This window comes from Pristis pectinata, chromosome 18 (assembly GCF_009764475.1).
Source record: "Pristis pectinata isolate sPriPec2 chromosome 18, sPriPec2.1.pri, whole genome shotgun sequence".
In the NCBI taxonomy this organism is placed as follows: Eukaryota; Metazoa; Chordata; class Chondrichthyes; order Rhinopristiformes; family Pristidae; genus Pristis; species Pristis pectinata.
In genome coordinates, this window is record NC_067422.1 from 5,226,288 (window position 1) to 5,240,570 (window position 14,283).

A 14,283-nucleotide genomic window follows, 5' to 3' on the forward strand; every position below is an offset into this window, starting at 1 on the left:
AACAGATGCATTCAATGCAGACCAGGTGGTTTACTGCTAAACCAGAGGGACGAGGTTAAAAAAGAAAACAGATGAAATTCAATCTCAGAATTTGTGGTGTACGATGTTGACAATAAAAACCATTAATTTTTCTATCCTGAATGGAACTAGTTGTTTCAGAGCTGATGAAGAGCATAAATCTTTAAGGTTACACATTCATTGAACATTGATAATGCTGCAACAATTGAAAACCAATAATTTCTTATGTTCTTTCATAGTTAAAATGAACTTTTTAAAACCTTCAGTCATCAGGTAGAGTAAACTAGAATCTGGTGCTGTAACATGATACTGTGAAGGACATCACAACTACAAAGAGGATGCAATGTAGCTTTGCCAGAATGCTGGCTGGTGCGAAAGATTTCAAAAATAAAGGGATTTTCCAGTGGAGCTGCAGTTCCATCGTTATTAAAATTGTGTAAAAATGGAACAGGCTGGAGACAAGGTACTGCCTTAAATGCCTAAGTGTTCAAAAATCTGTAGAATTTAAGCACATGATTAAACATACAAAATTTAAAACATGAAATTTCTTTACATGGCTGAAGTTCAGGAATTCAGTCCAGCGTTCATGGTTAAGGCAGAAATTACATCAACATTCAAGACTAGATTAGAAAACTGGATTAAGATAAAGGAGGTGGAGAGATCTGTTCTCACAAAAAATCCCAGATCTGAAACATTAACTCTTTCTCCTTCCAAAGATGCTGCCTGACCAGCTGTCTTTCCAGCATTTCCTGCTTTAACTTCAGTTTATTACAGGAAAAGTATGGACTTCTGGTTACATCGAGGGCAAATCCTCACATAGACCAATAGGACAAATTTACTTGTTCAAATTACACAATTTCCATTTATTTTAGTTCAAAATTAACTATATTACTCCCTAACCTATTCAGGATATGTACATATTGACATGTGCCTCCAATGCAAAAGTCACAAAAAATGCTGTTCTGCTACCAAAGACATTGCCAGTGCCACTTTACTTTTGTTTGATTATCTTCCATGGCTGAGTTACTGGCACCAAGTCAGGTGGTTGATAGTTCAAGTTCAGGTGAAGTTGTGAGGAAGTGCCGACTGAGGTAGTATCTTCAGATGAGGTATTAAACAAACTCTCAGAGATGCACATAAAAGATCCCATGACTCTGTACTGAAGAGCAAGAGAGTTCGCCCCAGTGTCCTAACTAATATTTATCTGTTAGTCAACATCAATAATACTGAGGATTCTACTCGAGTGGTTAAGCAAGGCTCCTGACCTTGTTCACCCATTTTCCCACTTCCATTCATACTCTTTCCTCAAACCACAATAGCACTCCTATTGCCCTCACCTTCCATATCATCCTCTGCTATTACCACCACCCACAATGTAATGCCAATAAACACATCTTCCATTTCCCTTTCAACATTTCATGTTCCGTTCTTTGATCAATACCAACAGTAAACAAGACAGGCAGGGGCTAGACAGGGAGCGAGGAATATCTGATAGAATAAACTTCACTTATTTTAATGCAAGAAACCCAACAGGTAAGGCAGAGGAACTCAGGGCATGGATTGGTACATGGAACTGGGATATTATAGCCATAACAGAAACATGGTTGAGGGAGGAGCAGGACTGGCAGCTCATTGTTGCAGGGTAAGATGCTACAGGCCTGATAAAGGTGGAGGTAAAAGAGGGGGGAGTTGCATTTTTGATTAGGGAGAACATCACTGCAGCGCTTCGAGTGGATATTCTTGGGGGGATTGTCTAGTGATGCTATATGGGGGGGGTTAGAAAGATGATCACTTGCTAGGATTATATTACAGGCCCCCCAATAGTCCATGGGAATTAGAGGAGTAAATATGTAGGGAGATGGCAGATAGCTGCAAGAATAATTGGGTTGTAATAGTAGGTGACTTCAACTTCCCTCATCTTGACTGGGATTGCCATTGTGCAAAGGGCTTGGATCGGGCAGAATTTGTTAAACATTTCCAGAAAAGCTTTCTCAAACAATATATTGATGGCCCTACTAGAGGGGGCAACATTGGACCCCCTATTGGGAAATGAGGCAGGCCAAGTGACTGAAGTATAAGTGGGGGAGCACTTGAGGACCAGTAACCATAATTCTATTCATTTTTAAATAGTTATGGAAAAAGGTAGGACTAGTCCACAAGTTAAAGTCCTAGGTTGGGGCAAGGCCAATTTTATAGGCATTAGACAGGGGCTTGCATAGGTTGACTGGCAGAAACCATTTGCAGGTAAAGGGACAGCTGACAAGTGGGAGGCTTTTAAAAGTGAGATGGGGAGAGTTCAGGGTGAGCATGTTCCTGTTAGAACGAAGGATCCCTGGTTGAGGAAGGATATTGAATCTCTGGTCAGGAGAAAGGAGGCGTATGACAGGTATAGGCAGCTGGGATCAAGTGAATCCCTTGAGGAGTACAAGAGATTTAGGAGTTCACTGAAGAGGGAAATTAGAAGGGCAAAAAGAGGACAAGAGATAGCTCTGGCAGATAAGATATCTTTAGTAGTCACATGTACATCGAAACACAGTGAAAGACATCTTTTTTTGCATAGTGTTCTGGGGGCAGCCCACAAGTGTCGCCACGCTTCCAGCGCCAACATAGCGTGCCCACAACTTCCTAACCTGTCTGTCTTTGGAATGTGGGAGGAAACCAGAGCACCCAGAGGAAACCCAATGCAGACACAGGGAGAACATACAAACTCCTTACAGACAGTGGCCAGATTTGAATCCAGATCGCTGGCGCTGTAAAGCGTTACACTACCCGCTACACTACCGTGCCTGAATTCCAAGATATTCTACAGGTATATTAAAAGCAAAAGGGTAACCAAGGAGAGAATAGGTCCCCTTAAAGATTAATGTGGTCGTCTATGTGCAAAGCCACAAAAGATGGGTGAGATCTTAAATGAATATTTCTCACCTGCATTTACTGTGGAGAAGGTCATGCAAGCTATAAAATTAAGGGATATGAACAGTGATGTCTTGGAACATATCCACATTACAAAAGGAGGTGCTGATGGTCTTAAAGCATATTAAGTGCCTGGCCATGTGTATCCTTGGACATTGTTGGAAGCTAGGGAAGAAACTGCAGGGGCCCTGGCAGAGATATTTGTATCTCCCTTAGCCATGGGTGAGGTACTGGAAGTCTGAAGGGTTGCTAGTGTTGTGCCTTTATTCAAGAAAGGGTGCAAGAACAAGCCAGGGACCCTAACATCAATAGTGGGAAAGTTACTGGAGAGGTTTCTGAGGGACAGGATGCACTAGCATTTGGAAAGTCAAGGACTGATTCGGAATAATCAGCATGGTTTTGTACATGGAGAATCGTGTCTCACGGATTTGATTGAGTGTTTTTTTGAAGAGGTAATGAAGAGGATTAACAAGGGCAGGGTGGAAAACATGGTCCACATTACTTTTAGCAAGGCTTTTGACAAGTTCCCACATGCGAAGCTGGCCTGGAAGCTTGGATCACATGGAATCCAGGGTGACCTAGTCAATTGGTTACGATATTGGCTTGGTGGGAGGCGGCAAAGGATGGTAGTAGAGGGCTGTTTTTCAGTTTGGAGGCCTGTGACCAGTGGTGTGCCACAGGGATTGGTGCTGGGTCCACTGTTGTTTGTCATCTATATGAACAATTTGGATGACAATGTTGTTAACATGGATAGCAAGTTCATGGATGACACCAAAATTAGTGCTGTAGTAGACAGTGAAGAGGATTATCAAAGTTTACAAGCAGATCTAGAACAAGTTGGGAAGTGAGCCAGAACATGGGAAATGGAATTTAACTCAGACAAGTGTGAGGTGCTGCACTTCAACAAGTTAAACCAAGGCAGGATAAATGGTAATGCACAATAAATGGTAGGGCCCTGGAAAGTGTTGTGGAACAGAGGGACATAGGGATACAGGTACGTAGTTCCCTGAAAGTGGAGATTCAGGTAGACAGGATGGTGAAGAGGGAGTTTGGCACTGAGTACAAGTTGGGACATCTTGTTACAGCTGTATAAACGTTGGTGAGACCGCACTACGGATACTGTGCAGTTCTGGTCGCCTGGGTATAGAAAAGATGTCATTAAGCTAGAGAGGGTGCAGGAAAGATTCACGAGGATGTTACCAGAACTGGAGGGTTTGAAATTATAAAAGGGATTGGATAGGCTGGGACTTTTTCCTCTGGACCATAGGGGGCCGAGGGGTGACCTTATAGAGGCATAGATAAGTTGAATGGTCACAGTCTTTTTCCCCAGGATAGGGGAGTCGAAAACCAAAGGGGATAGGTATAAGGTGAAAAGAGATAGATTTAGATGGGATTTGAGTGGCAACTTTTTCCCACACAGAGGATGGTGGGTATATGGAGCGAGCTGTCAGAGGAAGGTGGCAGAGATGGGTATAATTATAAGGCTTAAAAATCATTTTGACAAGTACATGGAAGGGAAATGTTTAGAGGTATATGAGCCAAAAGCGGGGAAATGGGACCAACTCAAGTAGACAACTTGGTCTGCATGAATGAGTTGGGCTGAAGGGCCTGTTTCTGTGCTGTATCACTCTATGACCTCAACTCTACAAAACCATAGCAAGGGTCTGAGTTGCAAGTACCTGTTCTTTCACCTTCATGCCCCACAAGTTGGGAGAAAATATTTTGCTATGAAAATGCGCAAAAAATTAGTTTTAAAACAAACCTAGCAAATGAAGTATTATTGCAAGAAGAAAGTGAAAATCCTGGCAAAACAGAGGAATGTACAGTGGCATGCAAAAGTTTGGGCACCCCTCGTCAAAATTTCTGTTACTGTGAATAGCTAAGCGAGTAAAAGATGACCTGATTTCCAAAAGGCATAAAGTTAAAGATGACACATTTCTTTAATATTTTAAGCAAGATTACTCTTTTGTTTCCATCTTTTACAGTTTCAAAATAACAAGAAAGGAAAAGGGCCCGAAGCAAAAGTTTGGGCACCCTGCATGGTCAGTACTTAGTAACACCCCCTTTGGCAAGTATCACAGCTTGTAAACACTTTCTGCAGCCAGCTAAGAGTCTTTCAATTCTTGTTTCGGGGATTTTCGCCCATTCTTCCTTGCAAAAAGATTCTTGTTCTGTGAGATTCTTGGGCCGTCTTACATGCACTGCTCTTCTGAGGTCTATCCACAGATTTTCGATGATGTTTAGGTCGGGGAACCGTGAGGGCCATGGCAAAACCTTCAGCTTGTGCCTCTTGAGGTAGTCCACTGTGGATTTTAAGGTGTGTTTAGCATCGTTATCCTGTTGTAGAAGCCATCCTCTTTTCATCTTCAGCTTGCTTTTTTTTTTACAGACGGTGTGATGTTTGCTTCCAGAATTTGCTGGTATTTAATTGAATTCATTCTTCCCTCTACCAGTGAAATGTTCCCCGTGCCACTGGCTGCAACACAAGCCCAAAGCATGATCAATCCACCCCCATGCTTAACAGTTGGAGAAGTGTTCTTTTCATGAAATTCTGTCCTCACCACAAAATTCAGTGTCAGAAGTTTGCAAAGGAAGATCTAAACAAGCCTGATGCATTTTAGAAACAAGTCCTGTGGACTGATGAAGTTAAAATAGAATTTTGTGGCCGCAATGAGCAAAGGGATGTTTGGAGAAAAAAGGGTGCATAATTTCATGAAAAGAACACTTCTCCAACTGTTAAGCACGGGGGTGGATCTATCATGCTTTGGGCTTGTGTTGCAGCCAGTGGCACGGGGAACATTTCACTGGTACAGGGAAGAATGAATTCAATTAAATACCAGCAAATTCTGGAAGCAAACATCACACCGTCTGTAAAAAAGCTGAAGATGAAAAGAGGATGGCTTCTACAACAGGATAACGATGCTAAACACACCTCAAAATCCACAATGGACTACTCAAGAGGCACAAGCTGAAGGTTTTGCCATGGCCCTCACGGTTCCCCGACCTAAACATCATCGAAAATCTGTGGATAGACCTCAGAAGAGCAGTGCATGCAAGACGGCCCAAGAATCTCACAGAACAAGAATCTTTTTGCAAGGAAGAATGAGCGAAAATCCCCGAAACAAGAATTGAAAGACTCTTAGCTGGCTGCAGAAAGTGTTTACAAGCTGTGATACCTGCCAGGTGTTTACTAAGTACTGACCATGCAGGGTGCCCAAACTTTTGCTTCGGGCCCTTTTCCTTTCTTGTTATTTTGAAACTGTAAAAGATGGAAATAAAAAAGTAATCTTGCTTAAAATATTAAAGAAATGTGTCATCTTTAACTTTATGCCTTTTGGAAACCAGGTCATCTTTTATTTGCTTAGCTATTCACAGTAACATAAATTTTGACCAGTGTGCCCCAACTTTTGCATGCCACTGTATATTGTATATAAATTCTTGCAACTACCATTCTGCATCATATCCACTTATATTTCATTGCACAAAGTGTTTTTGATGGGTCCTGTTTAAGAATTAACCTGCCCATTCACTGCCTAATTTTTTTTTTAGACACACCACTTAAGCAAATACTCTCATGATCATGATATCCTGTCAGGTATTTCAATCTATTAGATCACCAGTTACAACATTAGATTTCCAGACAGTAGCAGCTCTCAACCATTTAACGATATATAGACAGCCTGATTCACTAGCATTTAGTACACAAAATAAATCATCAAGTAACAAAGACTGGCGATATTTACATGGGACCATAGTTTATAAACATATGCTCTTACACAATGTCTGACAAAGTCGAACACCTCAGCTCCCAGTATTAACAATCGTGTTTGGTATTGGTTTATTATTGTCACTTGTACTGAGGTACAGTGAAAAACTTGTCTTACAAACCAAATCTTCAGGTCAATTCATTACACAGTGCAGTTACATTAAGTTAGTACAGAGTGCATTGATGTAGTACAGGTAAAAAAAATAACAGTACAGAGTAAAGTGTCACAGCTACAGAGAAAGCACAGTGTAATAAGGTGCAAGGTCACAACAAGGTAGATCGTGAGGTCATGATGTCATAGGTCATAGTCCATCTCATTGTACAAGGGAACTGTTCAATAGTCTCATCACTGTGGGGAAGCTATCCTTAAGTCTGGTGGTACGTGCCCTCAGGCTCCTGTATCTTCTATCCAATGGAAGAGGAGAGAAGAGGGAATGTCTTGGGTGTGTGGGGTCTTTGATTATGCTGGCTGCTACACCAAGACAACGAGAGGTAAAGACAAGAGTCCAAGGAGGGGAGACTGGTGTCCGTAATGCGCTGCGCTGTGCCCACAACTCTCTGCGGCTTCTTGCGGTCTTGGGCAGAGCAGTTGCCATACCAAGCCATGATACATCCTGATAGGATGCTCCCTATGGTGCATCGGTAAAAGTTGGTGAGAGTCAAAGGGGACAAACCAAATTTCTTTAGCCTCCTGAGGAAGTAGAGGCGCTGGTGAGCTTTCTTGGCCGTGGTATCCACGTGGTTTGTCCAGGACAGGTTGTTGGTGATGTTCACTCCCAGGAACTTGAAGCTGTCAACCCTCTCGACCTCAGCACCATTGATGTAGACAAGTGCATGTACACCGCCCCCTTTCCTGGTGTCAATGACCAGCTCTTTAGGTTGGTGACATTGAGGGAAAGGTTGTTGTCATGACACCATTCCACTAAGCTCTCTATCTCCTTCCTGTACTCTGTCTCATCGAGATACAGCCTACAACGGTGGTATCATCTGCAAACTTGTAGATGGAGTTAGAGCAGAATCTGGCCACACAGTCATGAGTGTATAGGGAGTAGAGTAGAGGGCTGAGGATGCAGCCTTGAGGTGCACCAGTGTTGAGAATAATCGTGCCAGAGGAATTGCTGCCTATCCTCACTGATTGCAGTCTGTTTGTTAGAAAGTCAAGGATCCAGTTACAGAGGGAGATGTTCAGTCCTAGGTCTCGGAGTTTGGTGACAAGCTTGCTTGGTATTATTGTATTGAAGGCAGAGCTGTAGTCAATAAACAATAGTCTAACATATGTGTCTTTACTGTCCAGACGCTCCAGAGCTGAGTGAAGGGCCAGGGAGATGGCATCCGCTGTAGACCTGTTTCGGCGATAGGCGAATTGCAATGGGTCCAGGTTGTTTGATCATCAGTTATCATTAACTCTGCTACATGGCTTGATCTTTCTCAGAATAATATGCTGACTAAATTTCACAGATGTTTACCTTGTAAGAAATTGTTCCACACAGATATCAAATCCAATTAAGATGTATAGCTAAACCAGATACGAAATCAAACATGCCAATAGCAAACCCACCGATGCTCAGGGAAGTTCAGTTAAAATGAAATCACAAACTGCTTTGCCAGAATTTTGAGGCTTATCCATAGTTGCTCACCTGCAGATACATTCGATAAATTCTTGTTGCGTAACAATAGCTATCAAGACACAACTATTTTTTGTAGATCTAATTTTATTAAGTACTGAAATGACTCCCTTGAATAATGCACCACGGTGTGATATGTAGCCATATGGACCAGAAAACTCCAGATTTCTCCCATGCTAATACTACACTCTTAGAGCAGAAAATGCTGGGAAATCTTGAGCAACACACAAAATGCTGGAGGAACTCAGCGGATCGGGCAGCATCTATGGAGGGAAATGGACAGTCGACGTTTCAGTTGAGACCCTTCATCAGGACGTGAAATCTTGGCACGTCAGGCACCAGTTATGGAGAGAAAAATAGGCACCCAAAACATTGCCACAGGCCACAGTTCTGATAAAGATTCATTGACCTGAAACAACATTTCTCTCTCCACCATTGCTGCCTGATCTGCCAAATTTTTCCAGCATTTTTTTTCTATTTCAGATTTCCAGCATCTGCAGCTTTTTGCTATTAGATTATACTATGCTAGTTGTTCAAAAGGGTAAAACAAAAATGTTTCAGCTTTATTAATGTAAATTTAATACTTTGACCATGTTCTGGTGTTAGTATCCGTCTCCCTCTCCCCCTGACATGGGCAAGTAGGGTATGCAATCTGCTCTTGAACCTGGCACTGAGAAAGCAGACAGAACTTCGAATTACAACAGCATCCCAAAATGCTTCACATAAAAATTACTTTGAAGGCTGCCAACGCAGTGTAGGTAAGTACAGCAGCCTATGCACCTATTGTCAGTTCACACAAGCAGTAAAGGGATGACAAATCCCTTCCTGTTTGTGGTGGTTCATGAATGAGGCAGGAATGCAGATTAGGGCAACAGGATCAGAATGCTGCACTTCTGTGAAATAAGCCATAGGAGGTTTGACATCTTGAACATTGAACAGTTGGAGCAGGCCACCCTAAACCTGCTTCACCATTCAATAAAATCATGGCTGATCTCAATCAATCTTCACTTTAATGCCTCTTCCAAAAGACAACCTTGAACCATGCAATACTCTCAGTACTAGGTGGAGTCTCACCCTAAACTCTGTGCACAAGTGGGACTTAAAACACACGATCTTGTAACTTCAAAGCAACCAAATGAACTAGCTGACAAAGACGTATACGCATAGTCACCATGACTCATTCCTGGATTGTGGCTGACACTAATTCCTCCAATCAAAAACATTAGCAGACATCCTCTCCTTGCGACTTCCAGCTTAAATGAAAATAATCACTGATTCAACGACAGGGAACATGGTGAACCCAGTCAGTACAGATTGGGCTATTAATTATTTGAATGTTAAATAATGCCAAAGTTTAGTTTGACGCTCTCTCCTTACATGGATAACATCACAAAATCTGATCTGCCACAAATATCTTTGCGAACCAAGGTGTCAATTAGCAGGCTTAACACTTTCTTTTATAACTATGGTTCAGATAGTCCTGAAATCTATTTGCACAACAGTGTAACCTAGCAATGAAGGGAATGATGGTGAGCTATGCTGCTTTCAATACCAGCACCTCTTGTGATCTTTGCTGGATTGATGCCTTTCAGAAAGGTACATCACCAAACCCTTTGAAGGCACATCAAGCAAGCTTGTGATGAGATACGGGTGCACACCAATCAATAAGGATCTTTATTTCACATTAAACTGAAGATTCAGAAGAATAGTTACCCATCATACCGACAGTTCCAGTCAGATCAGTGACAACCTTATTGAATGATGAAGCGGGATCGGGGGGGGGGAACAGGTTGGGATTTGTGGTTGTGCAGTTGGCCAACTCCTGCTAATTTATATGCTAACATATAAAATATCCCCGTTTTAGTACCCATCTCACTTGACAAGGATCATTTCTGACTATTCTCACCTGGACTCCAACCTTGCCACAATCTTTGCAACTCGACTCAACATTCTGCTGCAAAAACCAGACTTCCTTCACAGACTTTTCCACTTCATACAAGTTCACGGCCTCTTAATCTGTCAGAAGCCTCCCCGTCAGCCTGTTTTCATGTTCCAGCTCTCCTTTTGCACAGGTGCCAAAGAGTTCAAAGACTTTCTGACATAATGTTTCCCAATTTTCGAGACAGCCTAATGAAATGATTATTTAGTCTATGGGAAACATTAACATCTTATTATATCAAAGTGCCTTTTCAGTTAAAGTTGCTTTACTTTTAAAAATAGACATGTAAGGTTTTCAAGTACAGAGCAATATTGAAAAAAATCCTGAAGCATGGCATAACATGCAGAGGACACAAAAAGGCACTCAAAGATCGCTCTGTCCTGCGTAACAGCCAGGATCTCCTGGTGGCTGGCCATTTTAATTCCACTTCCCATTCCCACACTGATATGTCTGTCCACAGCCTTCTCTACTGCCAAGTTGAGGCTAAACGCAGATTAGAGGAACACCACCTCATATTCCATTTTGGTAATCTCTAACCTGACAGCATCAACATCGCTTTCTCTAACTTCCGGTAACCACTCCCCTCGTTTCCCCCCCACCCCTTTTCTTTTCCCTTATCCCTCTGGCCCCTTTACCCCTTCTCTTTCCCCTACCCCACCCTCATGACCTGCCCATCATCCACACATTCCTTCCTCTGGTTCCCCACCCCTTCCCTTTATTCCACAGTCTACTGTCCTCTCCTATTAGATTCCATCTTTTTCAGCCCTTTGCCTCTCCCACCTATCACCTCCCAGCTTCTCACATCATTTCTAATCCCCCCCCACCTACCTTCCCCCCCTCACCTGTATTCACCTGCCAGCTCATGCTGCTCCCCCTCCCCCTCCCCCATTCTGGCTTTTGCCCTCTTCCTTTCCAGTCCTGATGAAGGGTCTCAGCCCAAAATTTTGACTGTTCATTTCCCTCATAGATGCTGCCCGACCTGCTGAGTTCCTCTTGCATTTTGTGCATGTTGATCTCATGATAGCTGTTTGATAGAACACTGTGGAAAACTAAACACGTGGGACCATCCTGCACACACAGCCGCTGTCTGTAAGGAGTTTGTACGTTCTCCCCGTGTCTGCGTAGGTTTCCTCTGGGTGCTCCAGTTTCCTCCCACATTCCAAAGACATACGGGTTAGGAAGTTGTGGGCATGCTATTTTGGCGCCGGAAGCGTGGCGACACTTGAGGGCTGCCCCCAGAACACTCGACGCAAAACGATGCATTTCACTGTGTGTTTCGATGTACATGTAACTAATAAAGATATCTTATCTACAGCTTCCCAGGATTCCAAGTTGGGCAAGTGCATGAGACAATGAAGACAGTATCAGGTTCAAATCCTAGTCTATGCCGATTTACAAGATCCCAGCTATGTAACTAATTGCAACATCCCTGGACTGTGTGTGGGAGTAAGAGAAAGTAATAAGGTGGACCAGGAGTGCAGGGTTGGACAAGGTCAACTGCAATGATTTACTAACCGGGCACACTTGGCTGAGAATATCTATTGGAATAGATATTGAGAAGGAGAAACCCAAGGACCTGGTAGCCATGTGTAGCAGTAGCCTACTGAACTCTAGATCTATGGAGAATCGAAGTCCATAGAGTGATAGGTCCTCTCCCCCCCTCCTCCATCCTTTATTCCATGGTCCACTGCTGTCTCTTACTGGATTCCTCCTCCTTCAGCCATTTGCCTCTTCTACCGATCACCTCTCAGCTTATGACATCTTCTCCCACCCCCCCCCCCACCTGGACTCAAGTATCACCTGGACTCGCGTGTGCTCCTCCCCCTCCTCCCACCTTCTTATTCTGGCTTCTGCCCTCTTCCTCTCCAGTCCTGATGAAGGGTCTCAGCCCGAAACGTCAACTGTTTTATTCCCTCCATGGATGCTGCCTGACCTGCTGAGTTCCTCCAGCACTTTTTGTGTATTGCCTTTACACTTGACAGATGGGAAAGCCTCAAGTGTGACTTAGTTGGCTGTCAAAAGTTTTCAGCAGTTCTGTAAGCAGGACTTGTTCTGGCATCATTGGCAGTTCACTTACAGGCAACAAGTTCTGACCCATCATATTTTGAAGTATTTACCTGAGAAAATTATAATCTACACAGAAAATTAGTTTAGGGCCAAAGCAGTTGGTAGGTGGTAATTATAGATTGAAACATTATTAAAAATTCACATCGCAAAATTCAGGCTGCAAACTGTGTCAGACCAAATGTCCCAGCTGGTAGAAGTATTGTTCTCATGTACTAATAGTGACTTCTTAAAGAAACAGATGTAACATGTCACAAGGTAAGTTCAAAGTCCACATACTGACAGCTTACAAATCAACCTGAAATTGCAAAATTACCTCCTTCACATCAAGCCAATATTCAAATCCGACCACACAAATATGCCTTCATTAGGAAACTTTCAAACCGAGACTGAGAACTGAATACAAGAGAATCTAATCCCTGAACTCTCCTAAAACAAAATGACTTAGGGTATATGTACTAAGGCACACAGATCAGCAAATCCTGGGCTCAATCTGAACCCAACAGAGCTGCTCACTGAGAAATCGGAATGGTAGTCAATCCCCTTCCTTTCCTTCTCCTCCCCACTCCCTCCAATCATCTGTCTCCCCTGCCCCAAGTTCAAAAATACTTAAGCCAATTGCAGCATTATTACTTCAACCTTGACTAAAATCAGCTAAGTCACCAGAAGACAGCAACTAAACTTGGGATCTTTCTGATCAGGGCAGTTCAATATTTCATACCAAGCTGTAAACATCTGAACAGTTGGGGGGGGGGGGGGGGGGGGGGGTGAGATAATTCCCAAGTTAAAAACAGATCTTGCTGAGTATATCTGCATAAATAGATGCTGCAGGAATTTGACATAACTCCACTTCATCTGTGAACAACTAAGTCAAAGGAAGAGTTAACAAATTAAAACCCATATGCACAATTTGAAAATAGTCATTCTTGTAATGTAAATTATCCCTGATCGAGGGTTATTTACCACAGTAACAAGTCATTGATAATGTTAATACAGCAAAACCAAAGCTCTGCTTTGGTCAAACTGGTAAAGTTTGGAAACATTGATGTGCCTTTGTAAAAGTTATTTCAAGTGAAAAATGCACATCAAGATAAAGCAAAATTGTGGTTTAAACACTTTCACTTTTGTCATACACACAGAAGCTGGTCAACAAAAGCATCAAACAAATATACTGAGGTACAAGTCATAGCGAGAATTAATACCAGTGAACTGCACATTCCTTTCAGTTAAATTGTACTCACTTGCTGACTTCTTTATATTGTGCTATTTCTTCAATGTAAAGTAGGTCATGTAATCGGGACTGATAATTAGATTTGGTCAATGATTTATCAAGCACAGATTGTGTGAAGAGCTGGTCTGCAGACAAGGGGATCTGGTACCGGGTCAGGAGACTCTTCTCTAAGTCAGTAGTTTCATTTGGCTCAAATTCTACAATTGTTTTACAAGTGGAATCCCATCGCTTGGCTGTGGTGAGAAGTTGCTGCCTTGCCTGCATCAGATGTTCCAAATCTGTAAATTAAATACGAGAACATTTATTTTTCCTGAAATTGTACCATCTTTTTGATTTATCATCTTTTCCTAACTGCTGAGAATGTTAGAAGCAAATTAACCAGATCAACAAAGGAACTAGCAAGAGGAACAGGATGCCCACAGGCAATCCCAGTTATCAGGGGGCTAGCCATCTGTCAATTCTCCAATAGCTAAGTGGAAGTAGCCAAGTAATGAAAAAGTTCACTTGACAAAATGTCATTGGCAGACCATTCCATTCAATCAGGTTTACAGTACAATATGAACGCAGAGCACATGCATCTACAGAGTTTTCATTAATTTATCTCATGGGAACAAAGACATTGCTGAATAATAGAAGAACAAGGGGTCCATCGAGTTTAACTTTAACCATCTTGGTAGTTGCTTTCACATCTCACTAAGGAGCCTGGTTTATAGACCAACCACTCAAA

The 14,283-nt window shown here is 42.4% G+C and overlaps 1 protein-coding gene across 6 annotated transcripts in view; it reads right to left on the minus strand.

Moving 5' to 3' along the window:
• The window catches only part of helz (helicase with zinc finger), a 246,256-nt gene that overhangs the window by 167,155 nt on the left and 64,818 nt on the right, over nt 1-14,283 (minus strand). For all 6 annotated transcript variants that reach the window (XM_052033181.1, XM_052033180.1, XM_052033179.1 and 3 more), the window contains one exon: nt 13,567-13,834. In XM_052033181.1, the coding sequence (XP_051889141.1) occupies nt 13,567-13,834 (268 nt within the window). The remainder of the gene's footprint in view (nt 1-13,566; nt 13,835-14,283) is intronic.